The following is a 19,517-nucleotide window of genomic DNA, read 5'->3' as shown; positions in this document are numbered from 1 at the left end:
GGCACAGAGCACCAGTCGGGGAATCGTAAGTGAAAGAAAATATAAATAAATAAGAAAGAGATGCTAAGGGATGTGTTAGGTCCTGGGGTGCCAGCCATAAACAACACAAACATAGTCCCTTTCCCTGGCCAGAACAAACGTGCCAGGCTCTCTCTGCACTCAGGACCTTTGCACAGGCTGCTCCCACTTCCCAGAACGCTCTTCCTCCTCCTTTGTCAGGATGGTTCCTACTGGTCCTTTAGGCCTCAGCTTAGACAGCTCCTTGTCCAGGAAGCCCTCTCTGCTCCCCACGTCCCTCCCAGGTGAGGTACCTTCTCCAGCCTCCCACAGGCCCAGGAACTTCCTCCATCCCAGTCCTGACTACTCTGGGCTGCCACTGTCCATTGACTCCAAGCCCTGAGGCATCAGGGATCTTAGGCTTGTCCTCATCTCTTCTAGGTCCCAGTAGCAAATATAATGTCTGGCACATAAATGACTGAAAAGTTGTTTTTATTGCAGTACTTTAAAAATAACAATAATAATCCTAATATCATTTAATGAGCCTTTACTATGGGCCAGGCACTAGACATGTTAAAAGCCTGGTCTCATTTAATTCCAAGTCCATGAAGTGCATACCATTATTATCCCTGTTTGGGGGGAAAGAGGGGGGAAGAGACAGAAGCTCAAAGGAAAAAGTCACTTGACCAAAGCCACAAAGGTAATAAGTAGCAGAGGCCAAATTCAAGATCAGGTGTTTGGGTGCAGAGCCTGAGTTCTCACCATCCCTCAGAACAACCCTCACTGATGCTCCAGGTTGATAATTCTGCACCAGGGCCTGCCTCTGGCTCTGTCTCCTTAACTAGACTTCCAAGCCTTCCAGAACAGGGTCCAGATTGGCTGCAACCCTGGGTGTCCAGCATTTTAGAGCAAAAGGCCTGGCCCAGAACCCGTTCTAGGAATGTGGCGAGTGGATGAATGGGCGCACACATGAGGGAATTACCGAATGAGTGAGTGACCCACGCGGCCCCACTCACCCTCGATGAGCCACTCGCAGTTGCCATTGACGCTGTAGTTGCCCGCACCATCCGTCACGAAGCCAGGCGCCTCCCGCAGCACCTGCCGCTGCCCCTTGCAGTCCCCCGCCCAGACCACGGGGGACAACGGCCCCAGCACCGCCAAGGCCAGGGCTAGTGCTGTGGCCAGAGCCGGGCCCATCGTCACCTCCCCCACTGACCCTTAAAGCAGGATTGCCCTAAAGACCAGGAGAGGACCCTCCTCCTGGGACGTGTCCCTGCAATGACGGATCAAGCATTCCCTTGTAGACCAGAGGTCCAGGAGACGCAGTCCCTAAGGAGGTAAAGGCCGCTGTCGATGGGCTCTGGAAGCCGAGGGGCGGGACCTATAGACGCATGGATGGTCCTGTAAATGGGGCCACGACGGATGGGGCCAACTCCTAGGGACCGTGAGAGTCCCGTATAGACACAGGCCTCCATGGACTGGCAAAGCCTCTCTGAACGGTATCCAGCAACTACAGACGCGAAACCCTGAAGGCCGAAACGGCCCTCATCCTCCGCTGGGTCCTCAGGGGGCGAAGGGCTCTATAGCCCGACGGGTTCCTCCATGGAAGGGGCCAGGGAGAAGGGTACAGGCCGGATTGGCCAGGCCCAGACGGTCCCGCAGAGACCCCTCCAGTCGGGGGCGGGGAACGAGAGGGTGCCGGGGGCGGAGCCCGTGTTCAGGGGTCCGGGCCCAGACCCCATAGACGCGCTTGCTCGATCGCTCGCTCACCCACCCGCGCCTCCCTTCTCGGAGCCGAATGGTCCAGATCAGAGAGACAAGGGGACGCTCGGGACAGAGCGGCCCTGGGAAGACCCGCTGGGAGGGCGAGGGTGAGGGCCCGAGGCCGCGAAGGGAAGGCGGGCAGAGAGGAGGCGAGAAGTCGTGGGGCGGCAGGTCAGAGCGGCCCTGGGAGGACTGCGGAGAGCCCAACCCCACCCATCGGCGAAGGGGGACTTCCGGCAACTTCCCCGCCCTCTTGTCGCTAGCGGCATGCGCAGTAACGACCTCCTCGGCGTGAGAAAAGGGGGGATCGTACATGCGCAGTGCCAAAATCGTAACCTAAACTGGAGTGCGGGTGGCTGAGCAAAGCATGTGCCACTGGAGGGCGCCTCTACCTCTAACTGGGGAAGGGAAGATAAAAATAAAGGAAGGTGCAGTAAGAATGCTCCACTGGGTGATTTTTATCTTCAGCGTTGCCAGGTTCTGGGTCAACAGAAAAGTCACGTTGTGCAGGCAGACGCCTGCCTTCGGTTTCAGAATGCCATTTCACAGATGGAAATACTGAGGTCCGGTTATTGAACGACTGTTGCTCAGTCCCACCTCTGAGCACCATCAAGATGTGAAAGAGGCCACCCTTATGCATAAAAACTCAACGAATCCTCTTTATTTTGGCAAGAAGGGAAAAAAAGTCTTTCTGCCTGGGACCTGAGGGAAGGACCCAGGACAGTGATAGGGTCAGGGCGGACAGAGCACGGGTTAGAAGTCACAGAGATCCGCGGGAGGGTTGTCAGAGTCCCGGCCAGCTTCAATATAACAGTCCCGGGAGCAGCAGCTCGGGTTCCGGAGTCCTGGAGAGTCGCGGGCAAGGTCCCAGCGGTCGTCGCGGGAATCCGGGGTCCGACCGGCTCAGAGGTCTCGGAGGGGGGCGGGGGGCCGGAGGTCGCGGAACAGCGGGAGCCCAGAATCCGGCGCCGCTCGGGGCAGGGGCTGAGGGAGGGGATGGGGAGAGCGGCTCCCGCGGGACCGTTTGGCACAAGAGTTGGGGGGCAGGGTGGGACGCAGCGCATTCCCACCTGGGCGCGCAGGGTGGGGAGGGGTCGGGAGCCCGGGACGGGGACGGGGGACAGCCCGGAGCCCGGCCGGGACCCGGCGCGCGGCCCATGGGGCAGGGGCGGACAGGGGTGCTCAGACCGGGGGGCCAGTGCCCCCGGCCGTGTGCATGCTGAAGTATTCGGTGAAGCCGGTGTGCGGCGCCGCCGTCTGGGGCACGAGCGGCTGGTAGGGCGGCGTCGGGCCATCCCAGCCCAGGTTGGTCGCCTTGGGGAGCCGGGCGGGAGAGGGCGGGGAGGCCGCGCCCGGCTCGGCCATGGTCACCACGCAGCCCCTCGGGGCTGCCGCCGCCGCCACCGCCGTCTCCTCCACCTGCTTCCCGGCCTGGTAGGGGGGTCAGGGTCAGAGGCCGGCCAGCCGGGACCCTCGGGGGGCAGATGCGGCCCCGAAGGCCCGTCCCCCTCCCCCCGAAGGACCCCTCTTCCCCAGGTGCGGGCGCACGTGTCAGTCGGGGGAGTGGGAAGCTGGGCGCCTGGGCAGCGGGGCTAGGTACTCGAGCGGCGGTGTTGGGGAGCGCCCGGAGAACTCCAGCGGCGGCCGGGGGGTACCGGGAGAGCCGACGAAGGCGACCGGCGGGGGCACGGCGCGTGGCGTCGGTGGGGGAGTGCGCAATAGCGCCAGGACCCAGTCGGGCAGGGTGGGCGCGGGCGCCAGGGGACGGTCGCGACGCGGCGTTGGGACACGAGGCGTGCGGAAGGCTGGGGGCGGGCTCAAGCGCCCGGGCACGGGGGCCGGCGGCGGGGCCGGGAGAGGGGTCAGGTACTCCAGGGGCGGCGCCAGCAGCTCCTCGGGCGCCGGGGGCGCGGGGCTTACGGAGGAGGCGGGCGGGGGGATGGAGAAGAGCTCCGTGAAGTTGGGCACCGAGTCGCTGATGAACGTCACGTTCCCATAGACGTGCTGTGGGAAGGACTTGGCCGCCGACTGGCTCCCTCCCGGGCTCGGAGCCCCGGCCGAGGCGATCTGTGACGTGCGAACGTGGTACGGGAAGTTCTTGTTGGCCGCGGAAGGGCGCGTCATGATCTGGGGCGAGAGCCAGACCCGGGTTGGAGAAGCAGGGTCAGGATCCCAGGCTGTGTCCATCAACGCGGGGTTCTAAGAATTATCCTCCACTTGATACCCCCTCTCATTCCCATGAAACCCTTCAAACTGGATTAGGCACCTCCTCTGGACTCTCAATGCCCTGGGTTATGACCTTTCCCCCATCACAACTCCTATTACCCTGGGGATGCTTCTCCAACAGAGCCCAATCACTCTGGGTTATCACTGATTGATTAAGCATCAGTATCCTGCACTGTCTAATGCAATAGCCACCAGCCACATACAGCTATTTACATTTAAATTAATTAAAATTAAATGAAATTTTCAGTTTCTCTGTCATATCAGCCACATTTCAGAAGCTCAAGAGCCACATGTGGTTAGTGGCTACCATCTCCTGGACAGAGCAGATTAAGAATATTTCCATAAGTGCCAAAAGTTCAATTGGACAGCGACTGGTAGATTCTAGAATGTAGGCTGCATGAGGGCAGAAACCTGACTGTTCTGTTCCCTGCTGAATCCCCAGTGCCTTCTAGAACAATGCCTGGCACATAGTAAGCCCTCAGTTAATACTGGTTGAATGTAGGGATGTCTCCTCAATAAGTCTGGGAGGCCACGAGGGCAGAGACTGTGTGACTCCATCGTTGCACCCCAGGAGCCCAGCGTGGTCCTCCAAGGTTATGCTGAACAAACAAACAAGGACTTGAACCCCGTGAGCAGTGGGATGCCAGAGGTGGAGTTGTGCTGAGCTAACATGAGCATTTTTAGGAAGGAAACTGGCTGAAGGTGAAATATAGCAGAAAGAGTGCTGTGTTTGCCGTTCTGAGCCTGTACCCCATCTCCTGGCTTGCACATCTTGCTGAGTGTGGAATCTGGAGCCTGTTGATTAAACTCCCTGAGCCTCACAGGGGAAAAGGGGTTCAAGTGCCTACTTGGGAAGATGAAGAGAAGGTAGGGATGAAAAACACCAGAGCAGAGCCTGGTGCCTGGTGGGTTCTCAGAGCCTCTCATCTTTCTGTCCCTTTCTAACCGCTCCAGGGAAGGTGAATGAGTCTGGACCTAGGTCAGACTCGGGGGAAGGGGAAGGGGGTTCCCGTCCCCCTCCCTCAATGGCTGAGTGCATTTCCTACACAGAGCGCACTGCAGACCCCGGGGGCAGGAGCTGGGGCCCTCAGCAATGCGGATTTCCCTGTCTGCTTCCCCCTCGTTCAAGAACTTGTGGGCTGCCAGAGAAGGACAGGGTATAAAGTCCTGTCCTGCCACCAAAGACCATGTGGCCCAGGCAGGTGACCTCCCCTCTCTGTATAATAGGAACAAAGACCATTTTCCACTCTGTCCTAAGGGCTGCTTTAACGAATTAACTAGGGGGCAGGAGTAAATGGGTACAGTTGCTCCTAGCATGAAACAGAGTCTAGTTTGAGACAGACGTCCAGTAAATGCTTGACAAATGAATGAATGAATGAATGAATGAATGTGAGAACTGTCACCAAGAAGGCTGGATGGGATGTGAACCAGGGTGAAGAGTGGGTTTGGTGTTGGCACCCTCTCATCTCTAGACAACACCACTCAGATCCAGGCCCCGTGAAGCCCCAGTCTGTCCCACCCCAGCTGCTCCTTCCTGAACAATGACCTGTGATTGGGGGGGGCAGAGATGGAAGAAAGCAGGGGGATGTGCAGAATAGAGATTAGTGAGCTTGAGGAAGGCAGCAGGGATGCAGAAAGGAGTAAGTGTGGAATGACTAAAGGAAGAGAGGGAGTGGAATGTTTCAAGAGCTCAGAACAAGAAGTTCAGGCAGATCAGGGGTGGGGAGGCTCATGCACCCTCCGCCCATCAGTTTGCCACCCCACCCGGGTGCCGTCCTCACCAGGAACACGCCGTGGGCATACAAGTGGATCCCTAACTGGATGCCATTGACAATCTTCTCCCGGGCCCACTTGGGGATCCCGAAGTTGGCAATCAGGGCCATGACGGGAACTGCAAAGAACCTGAGGGCAAAGTATTATATGAGTAGAGACACTGCCACTGCCCCTCCCCAACCTATCCCACCTCAGGGCCCCACCTCCCCTGCCACACACACAGGCCCCAAGCGGGTCCCAAACTGGAGGGGAGTGCATATGACCTTCAGAAGCCAGAGGTGAAAGGGGGCCAGGAATCTTGGGAAACTCTCGGGGGGGCGAGAACTAGGTTGAATTTAGTTTGTTTCCACCCCACCCCAAATCCTAGCATCTGATAGAAAATCAATAGATGTGTGAGGAACCAACTAACAGGTGATAATAACAGTTGAGGACTTATCTGCAGCCAGGCCTGTTTCTGCAGCCTCATTTAACTCTCACAGTGACTCTGCAAGGCAGGTATAGTTTCCTTCCCCATTAAACAGGTTAGGAAATGGAGGCAGAAAGAAGTTAAATGACTATTTGCCTGAGGCCACAGAGTTTACAACTGGGATCTGAACCCAGGCAGTCTGGTTTTTGAATCTACCTACTTTACTGCTGTGTGATGCTAAATGATAATTACAACTAGCTCCAATTGAACAATTACTATGTGCCAGATACGAAGTGCTCATGTATTGCCCCCTGCATGCTCAAAATAACCTTTTGCAGTTGACAACCAGTTTAGGGGCACAAAGAGGGGAAGTAGTGCTTTCAAGGTCACAAGGGGAGTTAAGTGGCTGACTCTGAAAGCCCACCTGCCTCAGTGAGGAGGGTCTGAGTTGGGGGCAGCCATATCTGGGGAGCCCGGGGAGGCAGGGACACCAAGTCTCACCAGAGGGTGTAGGCAGCAAAGAAGGGCACGTAAAAAGGCTGCTTCTCGGGGAAGTGGCGCAGGGAGACGAGCACGGCATAGCAGAACCACACGTAGGCTGCCACCTGCAGCCCGATGAGCCCATAGCCCGCGGGGGACTCGTATGTGTACAGTACCTGGCCCGGGTCGAAGAACTGGACCCACGGGAAAGAGGGGAGTCAGCTCTGGCCTCCTGCTGTCTGCACCAGGTCCCCCCAACCCTGCCCCCGGGCACCCCTGGGTCAGGACAGAAGCTGCGAGTCAGCGAGGGATGGAGATAGAAGCATACAGAGATGTACACAGAGAATGCAAAAGATAGGAAGATGGTACATCAGTTATCAATTACCATGTGGGCAACACAGAGCTCAACACCTACCATGTGTGAGCTTTTGTCATTAGCATCAACTCTGTGAGGAGGTCTTAATATATCACCCATTTCACAGAGGAGGAAACTGAGGCTAAGCGGGAAGCCCACTGCCAAAGCCCTACAGGGGTTTATAAAACCTTAGAGGTTTATTTACCACCTGGGGTGGTAAGAGCCTCCCAGGCTCCAGAGAACAGGCTCAAGATCGGGGTCATGGCCCAAGGTCAGCCAGCGAGGAAGTGGGAGAGCCCCAAGGTGGAATCCAGGTCTGCACAGACGTTCACATAAATGTGACAGACAGTGGGAGAGGATGGGGGAGAGAGCCACCAGGAGATGGGAAGAGGGGAGTACGCTTAGCTGGAGAGACAGATGGGAAGGCAGAAAATCGCAGACTGGGGAGAGAGCGTCAGGAGGAGCGCTGTGTGGGGAGGGGCTAGCGGACAGGTCAGGGGATCCCCAAAAGCTCTGAGGGATGGGGGCGAGCGGGGGCAGGGCAGGACTCACTTCAGCCTCGTAGATGAGCAGCACCACGTGGGTGAGGGTGTACAGGGTCATGTAGACTGACAGCTTCACGGAGCCCGAGTGGCTGATGCGGCCCCTGGCGACAGGCCACGAGATGGGGGGAGACAGTGGGTGGGGGCCGTCAGGGAGGAAGGGGCGGCCACCCCACCCCACCCCGGACCTGCCCGGCTCCCTAGCCCACACGCGCTCCCTCCCACCACAGCCCGGGCACCGTGTCACCGTGAATCCCTTCCCCAGGAGGATGAGCATCAGCAGGAAGATGAGGAAGCTGGAGGAGAAGAACAGCTTGGCTGGGAGAAGAGGGGAGAGAGGAGCTCAGAGATGGGGTGCAGAGAGGAGACCAGACCCAGAGCCTAGGGCTCTGCCTACCCCCTGCCCCCACTTCACCCTTACCCAGGATCTTCAGACTCTCATTGCCAACGCCATCGGTGGCATACTGGCCCCAGTAGATGCAGAAAAACAGGAGGCTCAGGACTAGGGGGAGGATGGGCAGAGAGAGGAAAAGACAGAATCAGCTTCCGGGCATCACTGTCCCCTGGCATTAGATGGCCAGAACCCCCTCCTACACCCCCATTAGGGCTCTAGACCCTTTACTCTCATCGAGCTCCTAGGAGACCCTGGAGCTCGGGTCCCCCCCCCCCCAGGACCCATGAGACCGGGCCCCCAGCTCCTTCCTCCCTCAAGCCTCAGGAACTCAGATCCTCTGCCCCTCCTCTCTCAAGCCATGTGCCTGGGCCCCCAGCCCCTCTTGAGTTCTCAAAGAACTCAAAAGCTGGGACGATGTAAGCCTCACCCTCCATTCCTGCTGCTGCCATGAACATTTTATAAGTGGTGTGGAGCAACTGACGAGCTTTCAGCAAATCTGGGAAGGAGGGAGGGAAAGGTTGTTCACAGCTAGGAAGGGGGAGCAGCTGGTGACCCCCAACCCTGTCCCCACCATGTGCTGGACTCACATCCAAAGTAACAGGAGAGAAAGAAGATGAGGATGAAGATGAGAAGAAAAGTCACATCTGTCTCCAGGATCCCTGCAGATTTTGGTGGGAAGAGGACACAGTTAATTCAGGGGGAGTATCCTGTAGCTGGCACCCAGCTCTGAGCTCCATCAAAGACCCCAGCTTCTGGGTCCCCACATGCTCACCGAACTCATCAGCAGAGAAGTGCCGTGTCCAGAAGGACTTGCCGTTGGTCAGGACCATCTCGTACTCCAGCTGCAGCCCATCTCCCTGTGGGGAGGGTGGAGGCCTAAGGGGGGCCTTGGGCTGGCAGGGGGTGGGCAGGAAGGCCAAGAGGAGAAGGCCCAGGCGGTTGCCCCAGCCCCTTACCCCACACTTGCTGAGCGCGATGTACCACCACCTTTCACGCACTGAGCGGAAGCTGCGACCGCTGGAGCAGCTCAGGTAGTGGGTTCCCTCCTCTGACACCACCTGGGGTGGGATGAGAGGGCTGGAGCCTGTCCTCGCCGTCCCCCAGGCCCTCTACCTGCAGCAGCTGCCCACTCCCCCAGGCCGGGCTCCCACCTGACAGCCTGACCAGGCATACTGGGTGGTGAGGTTGATGACCTGGTTGTTCTCCGGCCTGATCACCGACTCCTTGGCCAGGCAGTCCTGGGGAGGCAGGGACAGCGTTACACCCTGGCCAGCCGAGACATCCTGCCCCCCCTCCTCACAGCCCTCACCTTGTCCCCTGCCTTGTACACAGCTGGCCACTGGGATGGGTCATCAAAATAGAGGAGGATGTTCTGGCAGCATTTGGCCTGCAGACACAGAGACTTAAATTGGGGAAGAGAGGTGGCTGGGGTAGCCCTCGCCTTAGGAGGCCAAGGGAAGATCCAGCCTCACTGGGGGGGAGGGGGGGCTCACCTCGGGGTAGCGGAAACGAAAGTCCAGTCGGCCGTAATCCGAGAGAAAGCAAAATCTCGTCAGGAATACCCAGTCCTGGAAAAGGGGCCCAGCTAGACTCTCTTCTGAGTCCTTCGAGAACTCTCCTGCACCCAACTTCTCTCCCCTGCCCTCAGACACCTGATTTTCCAAGTACGACATGGACACCAAGTCACCTGCAAACTAAGCCTTCCCTGATCTGTTCCCCTCGGGTCCGGGATTCCTGCCCCCCTGGCTTTCTCTCTCAGTTTCCTCTCCCCCGCTGAAACCCTTCACCTCCCATTTCCCAGGCGCCCTGAGAAAGACCCCCAAGACCTGATCCCCAGCCACCCTCTGCCCCAGCCGCCATCCAACCCGCCCCTCCTGGGTTACGGCCCCCACTCCCGCCCCCACGGTGGTCCCTGCGGCCATCCCGCGCAGGGGAACTTCGAAACGGCCCCCTCCGGGTTCAGAGCCGGAGTCTGAGGAACTCAGGGCTCTCAGCGCGGTGAAAAGTGCTGTCCCTTCAGCACCACCTCGGCGGTGCCCCCCAACCCCAACTCCGACTTTCCCAACCCGCCCCCGCCCCGCTCTGACCTCCACGTCCCTCCTCTAACCCCGGAGTTTGGCCTCGACGCCACGGGCCCCCGCAGCCCCAACCCTGGCCCAGCCTCCCATCCACCCCGCCCCAGCCCCCGCGGTGCCCAGGCCCGGGGGGGAGGGGCGGCAGGGGGCGGGGCGGCGCCCCCTCCCCTCCCCTCTGTCGGGTCCCCCGGGGGCCCGGCGGGCGGCGGGGAGGGACCCGCGCGCTCACCTCCTTGGAGCTGAGGTTGCCCCGCACGTACTTGGCCCGGGCGCGGAGGGGCAGCGGCAGCAGCAGGAGCAGCAGCGGCGGCAGCAGGCGGCGCAGCGCGGGCGCGCGCGGGGGCTCCATTCTGCCCGCTCCGGCCCGGGCCCCAGCTCTGCTCCGGTTCTCGCTCCGGCCCGGCGACGGCGGCGAGAACGCGCGGGCCGGCCCGCGCGCGCCCCCGATTAAAGGGGCCGCCGAGCACCGCGCTCCCCGCCCCCTCCTCCAGGACTGCCTGGCCAGGCCTCTCCTCTCTCCCGGTGGGAGGGTCACTCCTTTCCCAGCCTCTGCCACCTTGTCCCGACCCCAGTGCTTTCTTTTGGGCATCTCGCTGATACCTCCCGCTTCCCATGTCCTAAATTGAACTCCTATTCTCCCCAGTCAGGCCTCCCCCTGATGGGCATCCCCAGGACTGTCCACCGGACCCAAGCCCTGTCCCCACTGCCCCCCAATTTAGCATCTTAGCAGCTCCTTGATTGCTCACCCCCACCTCCAGAATAGCACCCCCCTCCCCAGCTCTGGGCCCACCCCTGGGCTGCCAGCTTCCAGATCTGATGCCCTGCCACATGAGCAGAGACACCGAGGCACAGAGAGGGCAAGCCACTTGTTCCGGTCACACAACACGGAGGAAGCGGCAGAGAGCCCTTGGCCACAACCACCACAGCACACTGCCTGGCCCCCTCCTGTCACCGCTTACCAGGGTGTGAAACCAGGTTGTTGTTGCCACACAACTGGTTGTGTGACAAGCCCAGGAGCACGGACTCCAAGTTGCCTGGGTTCAAATCCTACCACTGACACTTTCTCACCATCGGACCTCAGCTGAGTCACCCAGTCCTGTGATCTCCCAGTCCAGCCCCCTCCGTGCCGGTACCAAGGCAGCTTTTCAGCTCTGACCCTACGTGCCCCAGTGAATAATGGGGAGCCTTGGTAAGGTTATGTAGGGTCCAAGCCCCTCAGCTTGATATTCCTGATCAGACTCCACAACACATCCCTAGCTTCATCCCTCCCCCCTTACTGCAGAAAATTTGCTGCTGCTCAAAACACCATTAAAAAAAAAAACTTTCTAAACCAAAAGACCAGGCAGGAAACCTAAATGAATGAAACATTCTTATCAGTTAGCCTAGAGCCCATGAAAAAGGGCCTCTGCCACTTGGGATGGACCGGTTGTTGCTATGCCCGCGTGTAGGTCTGCTGTCAGATTTTTATTTTTTTCTTTTTTGAGAGAAACCAGAAATGCAATCTTTTTTTTTTCTTTTAAAGCAAACTGTCTTATTGATAACAATAGGCAGTTGATTCAAAACTTTAAAGTAATCAGGGGACAAGAGAAAAAGCCTGTGGGCCAGATTCAGCCTGTGGGTTTTGCCCCATTGTCACTCTTGCCCTGTTCCTGCACTCACCTGGTTCCCCATGCCCCACCAGACCAGGAGCCCTCAAGGGCAAGGCCCAGATGTGACTCACTCTAGGTCCCTGCAGGGCCTGGAGATACGGACTGAATGAGAATGGTCACACACACACACACACCCCGTCCACCCTCTTCCAGGCCTTGCACATTCTGTTCTCCTTGCCTGAAATGCTCTGCCCTCCTCTACCAAGCAAGTTTCCCCCGACCTTAACAAGCCCAGCGTCTGTGTCAGCTCCCCTGTGAGGAACCCCCCTCACCACCGCTCCATCCTCGGACTCCTGCAACTCCTGCACCTCTCTCACTTCCAGGTGCAACCACTGGGGCTGGGACTGTCTACAACCACCACCAGATTAGGGGTCTCATGAGGGCAGGGCCTTGGTCTGACTCACTTTGGGGTCCCAGCATGAATTTCAGTGGCCTCTGTGTGTGAGCATATTAAACTGACCAAAGCCCTAACTTTCTCCACCCAGCTGGCGTTGGGGGGTGTGTGTGTGTGTGTGTGTGTGTGAAGTGACCGAACTTTCTCCACCCGGCTGGCATTGGTGTGTGTGTGTGTGTGTGTGTGTGTGTGTGTGTGAAGTGACCGAATCCCCGGGCTTCCCCACCCTGCTGGCTGAGCAGGCCTTAGGAGCCTGACAAATGACAGCATCTTCCCTTCCATCTTGGACCTAGAAAACAAAGTTGAGAAAAGCTCCTCTCCTGGGTCCTTGTCCTATGCCAGCCACTCACTGAAAAGCAAGAGGGCCATGAAGAAAATACTTTATTGAGATGGTTGGAAGTGCGGGATTCCCCCTACCCCCAGTCCTAGCCTCAGCCCCCTCAGTACAGCCTCATGGGTGGGAAGGACCAGGCCTCAGGGCTGCTCTGGGCCACCACCCAGGAGAGGCTGGGAAGCGGGGCAGGGGGGCTGGGGCTCCAGTCCAGAGCTGAGGTTCGGGGCAACAAGGGAGATGGTGGCTGAGGCAAGGGCTGTGGTGGGCCGATCCCCCAGGGCCGGGGAGGGGGTGGTGTGGCTACCAGCCAGATGCTTTTCAGCAGGTCAAAGGCTGTTGGGGGGCCCCAGGCTGTCCCAGATGGTGAAGGCAATGACGGCAAAGGGGGTGGCCAGAGGCCCCTTGGCGGTGCCTGGCTCACCCTGTGTGCAGTGGGACTGCTGGAGGTGTGAGCCATGGTGAAGGTGAGCTCCTTTGCCCCCTGATGCCTCCTCTGCCGCCCCTCCCCTGGGGCCTGCTCAGGGCTGTTGATCCAGGAGGGGGTCATCCTTTGTCTCTCAGGTTCCCTGGGCTTGACCCCTGGCATAGAGAGAAGAAACACGGCGGGCAGCTCAGCAAGAGCAGACAAGAGGTAGGAGAGGGCAGGGGGCAGGAGGAAGCTCACCTGGCAGGGGTGGCTGGCAGCCCCGGAGCACCAGGGTGAGGTCAGGCACACAGCCATGGCTGGCCTGTAAGGTGCCTATGATGGTCTCCCTGGCCTCTTGCACCAGGTTCCTCCTGGGGAAGGCCTGTGGCAGCATTAACTGGCACTGCAGCTCTCTCAGGAGCTGTCCCAAGCCAGGGAGCTCTGGGGAACAGGGTGGGCCTGGGCCTGAACCTCCAGGCACTTGGTTCTCCTTGCCCCTTGACTGTGGTTCTCGGCCACTGCCTGGGCCTGGAGAGGGCCTGGTGAGGAGTGGGGGGGGTGCTGGGCTCCAGGGTCCTACTGCTAAGCAGCCGGGCCACGTCCAGGGACTTCACCTCATGGTTGAACAGACCCCGGTGCTCCCGGCTCAGCCGGCCCTGGGTTATGACCACGAGCTTGGGGGCAGCAGGGACCAGAGAATCCTGTACCACCACAGCTGGATCCCGACTGACTATGGGAGGATCCTGACGGGCAGTTGGCCGGCGGCTGCCCACCAGGGCCTCATTACGCTCCCGCCTGGTCTTCCGACGGCGGACCCGACCAGGTTTCTCATGCCGCTGGAAAGGCTGGCGGGCTGGTCCCCGAGGGTCCATGACGTCCTGGAAGATTAAAAACAGGGCAGTCATCAGCAAGCAGGTAAGCCAGAGACCTAAAAGTGAGCAGTGAGAAGAGGAGATAGTTTAGAGTGAGGTCAGAGTACTCTTTAGTGGGACAAGAGAGAGAAAGTGAGTGGGCAGAGAGTGAAAAGGAGGGGCAGGGCTTGGGTTGTTGGGCCAAGATGGGGAGTTAGGGCTATAGGAGACAGGTCAGGAGAATATGGGGAACATGGGGCTCGGGAATGGAGAGGACTTCGGGAAACAGAGAAGGAAGTGAGATTGGTAAAGGCTTAGGGATCAGGAAAGGAGTTATAGGGATATAGGGAGGTGGAGGGAATTATGGAGAAAGGGTCATTAGGAACTGGATTATGGGGAAAGGACGGAGGGGGTGGAAAAAGTCATGAGACAGGTGAGGGATTTGGGGGACCAGAAAAGGATTTTGGACAGAGGAGAAATCCAGGGGTAGAGAAGGTACAGCAGAATGCAGAAAGTGGAGAAGGATGGGAAAGGCAGGGGACAGTGGAGAGGTTGGAGAGATTGAGAGAACCTCGGGAGGACAGGAGGCGGCCGCGGAACCCTCGAGGACAGGGGCCAGGTCTTGAGGGGGGCCTTGGGTAGGAGACAGGCAGGATAGAGCAGTTGAGGTAGGGAAGCGGTAACGGGGAGGGCTTAGAGCAAAAGGGTGGGGGTACGGTTGGAGGGGCAGGGCGGGGGAGGGGCAATCACCTTCTCCTGCCCCAACGAACCCCGCGCCCCCCTCCCACTCCACGTGGCTGAGGGGCGCAGTGGCTTCTTTTCCGCCAGCCGCGACCCCAGCTCGGCGACGCCACCTTGTGCTCTGTCGGGCCTCGTGCACACCCCACGCATGCGCGTGGCCCTCCCATGCCCTTTGACTCGCCTGCTCTCGAGAGAGGCACGAGGCCCAGGGTCGGGTGGCAGGGCCCAGAGTGCCGGTTATAGCCCCGCCTCTCCCAGCCTAGATGTCAGAGAGCGCTCTCACCTGTCCTTAGGCACCTCCCATCCACCAATTGGCTGTGAGGTCCACTAGGCCCGCCCCTTCCTGAAATGCTGATTGGTTTAGACAGCTAATGGTGGGCTTTCCGTAGAGAGCCCAAGATGAGGCGAGGTTCAAGCGGAAGACCGTCATAGTAGCCCCCACCTGCCCAGGGCTCTGCCCCAGCTCAGACTTCAACTCTAGAGAGCCAATGTAGTGTCGTAATTCAGAGCTAAGCTCTGGAGCCAGACTACCTGGATTCAAATGCCCACACTGGCATATTTGAGCTCTGGGACCTTGGAAAAGTGTTAAGTCACTCAGAGCCTCAGTTTCTGCATCTGTAAAGTGGGATTGATAATAAGGATGAAATGAGCCCATACATCCAACTTGAAATAGTACCTAGTGATGAATGAATATCTCTAAGCTTTGACTATCACTAAACTTTGTTTCAGGAACTGTCCCTCTACCTCCCTAACTTATCTGTCTACACCTGTTCCCTCAGACTTTAGAATCAAGCTATGCCAGGACGATCCCTCTCCCCTAAAAAGCTGTAGTGGTTATGCATCGTTATTTTCTGTTTGCCCAATCTTCATTTTATTTCAAAGCCTAGCTTCAGGTGCTACTTCCTCCAGGAAGCCTTTCCCCACTACCCCTGTCCTTCACCTCTCCCAGAAATCCCCTGATACCTCCCTCAATCACAACCTTAATCCTCCTTGGTGCTGTCTCTGGATCTGTCTCCCCCAACACACTGGATCAAGGGCAGGATCTGACCCATTTAACACTTGGGGAAACAGCAGTAAACAGACAAGATCCTTGCCTCCTTAGAGCTCATATTCTAGTAGGATTGAGGCAAAATATAAACACAATAAATAATACTCATCTCTATGCCCAGCATCATCCCACCTAGAAGGAATGAATAGATGGGAAAGGCCCACTTGGGAGTGGGGCTATAAGAAAACGACCAGAGTGTGGAGACCCCCACCTAGTCCCCGAGAACAGGAAGGTCTGGGAAGACACTGAGGTGTAAGATTAATTTGGGGCTGGGGACGACCCTAGGGACACTTTGGATCTGAGTTTCAGAGCTCTGTGGGACCCATATGAAAGTGCTGGTTTAGGGAGGGAAGAAGAGACCAAAGATCTGCAAGATGAGCTGCGGGAGGGGTGCCAGGTTGGACCTGGGTTCTGCAGTCTTCTCTAATTTCTTTTCTCTTTCTGAATCTCCTTCTACTCTCCAGGAAGGGCTTGTGGTACCTTGAATGCAAAAATATGGAGTTTAGGCTTTATGCCACAAAAAGCTGGTATTTTTGAGGAGGGGAGACTCACAGACAGGGTCTCTAAAGCCCTAGCGATGCCTTCCAGTGTCTCCTTGGAAACTGAGCTTTTTTTTTTTTTTTTAACATCTTGTTTTCTCCTCCTGGGTAGAAAGTAAGAGCGTAACCTCATAGCCAGGGATCCAAGAATGGACTCGTCCACTCATGACCACGTAAAGGGGCACCCCACACACACAGAGTAGTTGGTCTCTTCCGCACATTTTTCGCTCCATCCCACCCGGCAAATGGTTCCTTCCCCCGTGTAGCACGCTAAATTTTCCCCGCCCATTCCCCGCCTCTCAGGTGGATCGCCCCTCTCCCCGGTGGGATGGTTTCTCCCTCCTCCCCCGCCACGAGTGCTGATGGTCTCGCCTCCCTCCTCAACGCCGCTTGGTGCCAGGGTGCGCGAGCCGCCGCCTCTGCCGGTGCGTGAGGGCCCTGCGCGGGAAGCGCCGGGCTAGCCCACTGCGCGGCCGGGGGGAGCGAGAACGCCGCTCCCTTTCCTAAGTGAAGGTTCCGGCTCCTGGGGAGGAAGCGGCGTCCTGAGTCGGCCTTCTTCCTCCGCGGGAGTGCGGGAATCCGGACGGCCCATTGTTGTCTGGAGGGGTGGGGTGGGCGTGGCCGAGCCACCTCCTCCGGGAGCGCTCCCAGGCCGACCTCGCTCGCTCCTCCTTGCAGGAACTGCGGCGCCGAGATGAACGGAGAGGGTAACCCAGCCAGCAAGCCCACGCCGGTGCAGGACGTGCAGGGCGACGGGCGCTGGATGTCCCTGGTGAGCAACCCGGCCTCGCGATATAGAGTCCCTGGTAGAGAACCTCTCTAAACGATTGGGGAAACTGAGGGTAATTGGGTTGGTGCCACTTAAGGAAGTAGGGCGGGGCGGACCCAGGAGCGCGCGTGCCATTGACTCCCCCTGGTGCGTTCCCGCAGCACCATCGCTTCGTGGCCGACAGCAAAGATAAGGAACCCGAAGTCGTCTTCATTGGGGACTCCTTGGTCCAGTTAATGCACCAGTGCGAGGTGAGGCCTGTCCTCTCCCTCCTGCCTCACCCAGGCCTTCTGCCCTCACTGACACACCTGGCCCAGAGCCCAGGCCAGGCGTTGTATGGGGTACTTGAAATGGCTGCAGGACGCGTGGGGCATCGGGAATCTCAGAGTAAGGGGCAGCATTCTGCTGAGCAGTGTGTGCCCCGCTTGGTCAGAATGGGTTTGTTTATAGTGATTATTGAGGCTTTCCTGTCAGATTGACTAAGATGAGGCTCTTTATTGTTTGCTTCAAGTAGTGCACTGTGCTTATGTGGGTTTCCTCAAAGCTAGGCTCCACTATAGTCACTTTCCACGAAGTGAGGCTCTACAAAGTGGGGCTCAACTGCAGTATCTTTGCACTAAATGAAGTTCGACAGTAATGGCTTTCTGCAAAACGAGATGCAATTGTAATGCAGTTGGTTCAGTGCAAGGCTAAGCAAAAGGGGTTTCCACAGAGTGATCTTGCCCCTGTGGGGTCTGGCGAAAATGAGACTCTGATAGGTTTCCATCAAGAGAGGAGGGTCAATCATAATGGGGTGTGCTCAAGGAGAGATTTAACCAGGCTGCTTCCATAGAGCAAGGCTCTCCCATAACGGCATTTGGTTAACCCATGGGCAGAGGTGCTGGTCCACACTGATGACGGCCACGTGGCCATACCACTTTTTGCCCACAGATCTGGAGGGAGCTCTTCTCTCCTCTGCACGCACTTAACTTTGGCATTGGTGGTGACAGCACGCAGCACGTGCTGTGGCGGCTGGAGAATGGAGAGTTGGAACACATCAGGCCCAAGGTGAGTGGGGCTTGGATAGGGACCTAGAGTACTCTTATCCTCCCCCTTCACCACTGCTTCATGCCCTCTTTCCACAGATTGTGGTGGTCTGGGTGGGCACCAACAATCATGGGCACACGGCAGAGCAGGTGGCTGGTGGCATCAAGGCCATTGTACAACTGGTGAACCAACGGCAGCCCCAGGCCCGAGTCGTGGTGCTGGTGAGAGACTGGGAATATTGGGAAAGGAAGACTAGCAGTGTGCTGGGACCCCTTTGGATATAGCCACCGCTGGCACAGTTCTGGGCTTTCAGGCAAAATCCCACATTGAAACTTGTTGCACTTAATCAGGGGAGCTGTGGTTGAGGGCGGGTTTCAGGAAGCAGTGAACTCCTTTTGCCAAGGGACTGCCAGAGAGAGATTCTGGGGGTGTTGAAAATTCAACTTAACAAACAAAAAAAACCCATTTGAATATCTGAAAGTTGCCAGGCATTCCTGGGGTGCATCTCGAAAAGAGGGAGTCCACACTTCACCATGGTTATCAGCGTTTTTACAAGGGATGCTTGGAAAGAGGCGGGCGCCTGGGAGGTGCTTGCTGAGTGGAGGCTGGGGCAGGGTATCGGGAACTTCCCTCCCAGGCCCCCCCTTTCCCATCCCTACTATCCCCTGCAGTTGGGAACTCATGGTTGGGGGGCGGGGACCAGTTGGCACAGAGAGCGGGGTGCCCGGGTACAAGTAGGATGTGTCCTTGTGACTCTCAGTGTGCCTGTCCTCAGGGCCTGCTCCCACGGGGCCAGCACCCCAATCCGCTTCGAGAGAAGAACCGACAAGTGAATGAGCTGGTACGGGTGGCACTGGCCGGCCACCCACGGGCCCACTTCCTGGATGCTGATCCTGGCTTTGTGCACTCGGACGGCACCATAAGCCACCACGACATGTACGATTACCTGCATCTGAGCCGTCTGGGCTACACGCCTGTCTGCCGGGCCCTGTACTCCCTGCTGCTGCGTCTGCTGGCCCAAGACCAGGGCCAGGGTATCCCCCTGCAAGAGCCCACACCCTAAACCTCCCACCTTCCCATCACATTAAATTCTTGCTCCTCAGTCTCACCTCTTACTTCACAGCCGAGCCAGTCTGGGTACCACTGCCTGATTTTCCACCTTGATCTCTGCGACCCTGCAGCTTTACGGGGTTGTTCTCTTTCTGCCCAGAGCAGATATCACTAACCCATCAGGCCCTCTGGTTCTTGCAGTCAGGTGGATTTCCACTTGCACAGTAGTGCTTCAGGCAGGCATTACCAATCTGATTGAAACCAATTAGCCAGCACCACCCCATACTATAAAGTTGAAGCAGGCATTCTGGGAACATGATGCCCTATCAGTCCAAGTCCACTGTGAATCCTCCCTGCGATCTGCATGTGCTGCTCTCCCTGGCTGAAACCTGTTGGAGCTGTGGCCCTAGCTGAGCTGCCACCCCTACCCTTCCAGCCCAGAAGTCATTACTACACCGGGTTATGAATATCAGTGTGTCCCCAGGTAGGAGACGGGTGGAGGAACTGCTTCCACTAGCTGGGTGTGAGGAACTCCTAGCCTGGCTGCAATGCTGGGTCAGGCCACATGGGGGCAGCAGGGGTCACCCTTGAGGACAGCACATGGGGTGGGGGTGCTGCTTCTTGGGTAATGTTCCCAAGTCCATGAAGGTGAGTTCCCCTCTTGTGGCACTGGGCCTCTGGCTAGTGCAGGTAGAATG

The 19,517-nt window shown here is 58.0% G+C and overlaps 4 protein-coding genes across 6 annotated transcripts in view; 1 reads left to right on the top strand and 3 right to left on the bottom strand.

The window, feature by feature from the left end:
- MEGF8 (multiple EGF like domains 8) overlaps positions 1–1,206 on the bottom strand; it is a 49,730-nt gene extending 48,524 nt beyond the window's left edge. Inside the window, 1 exon segment of the mRNA XM_037820709.1 lies at positions 1,014–1,206. Coding sequence (XP_037676637.1) covers positions 1,014–1,194 — 181 coding nt within the window. The 5' untranslated portion in view covers positions 1,195–1,206.
- Positions 1,207–2,396: 1,190 nt separating this feature from the next.
- TMEM145 (transmembrane protein 145) lies at positions 2,397–10,413 on the bottom strand. Of its 2 annotated transcripts, XM_037820644.1 has the most exons (15): positions 10,242–10,361; positions 9,431–9,505; positions 9,247–9,324; positions 9,089–9,175; positions 8,894–8,995; positions 8,710–8,794; positions 8,525–8,596; positions 8,365–8,433; positions 7,965–8,045; positions 7,783–7,861; positions 7,554–7,647; positions 6,668–6,840; positions 5,769–5,889; positions 3,682–3,888; positions 2,397–3,192 (listed from the first exon to the last, which is right to left on the bottom strand). In XM_037820644.1, the coding sequence occupies exons 1-15, from the start codon at positions 10,359–10,361 to the stop codon at positions 2,944–2,946; spliced, it is 1,692 nt and encodes a 563-aa protein (XP_037676572.1). In that variant the 3' UTR covers positions 2,397–2,943. The 2 variants fall into 2 exon arrangements, with proteins under 2 accessions (XP_037676572.1, XP_037676571.1); XM_037820643.1 differs by having other exon boundaries at positions 3,049–3,888; positions 10,242–10,413.
- Positions 10,414–12,450: 2,037 nt separating this feature from the next.
- PRR19 (proline rich 19) lies at positions 12,451–15,116 on the bottom strand. The gene is given in 4 exon segments (XM_037820657.1): positions 12,451–12,968; positions 13,054–13,339; positions 13,341–13,673; positions 14,397–15,116. Coding segments are annotated over 4 exon segments (1,233 nt in total). The 5' UTR covers positions 14,538–15,116; the 3' UTR covers positions 12,451–12,495.
- A 1,132-nt stretch (positions 15,117–16,248) lies between these two features.
- Positions 16,249–18,871, top strand: PAFAH1B3 (platelet activating factor acetylhydrolase 1b catalytic subunit 3). 2 transcript variants are annotated; one of them, XM_037820683.1, is made up of 6 exons: positions 16,249–16,399; positions 16,653–16,746; positions 16,905–16,994; positions 17,674–17,790; positions 17,868–17,990; positions 18,545–18,871. In XM_037820683.1, the coding sequence occupies exons 2-6, from the start codon at positions 16,669–16,671 to the stop codon at positions 18,830–18,832; spliced, it is 696 nt and encodes a 231-aa protein (XP_037676611.1). In that variant the 5' UTR covers positions 16,249–16,399; positions 16,653–16,668; the 3' UTR covers positions 18,833–18,871. The 2 variants fall into 2 exon arrangements, with proteins under 2 accessions (XP_037676611.1, XP_037676613.1); XM_037820685.1 differs by lacking the exon at positions 16,249–16,399 and having other exon boundaries at positions 16,408–16,746.
- The last annotated feature ends 646 nt before the right edge of the window (positions 18,872–19,517 follow it).

Source organism: Choloepus didactylus, chromosome 27 (assembly GCF_015220235.1).
Source record: "Choloepus didactylus isolate mChoDid1 chromosome 27, mChoDid1.pri, whole genome shotgun sequence".
In the NCBI taxonomy this organism is placed as follows: Eukaryota; Metazoa; Chordata; class Mammalia; order Pilosa; family Megalonychidae; genus Choloepus; species Choloepus didactylus.
Note: the sequence above shows the minus strand (reverse complement) of the source record. Positions and strands in the feature narration are given on the sequence as shown.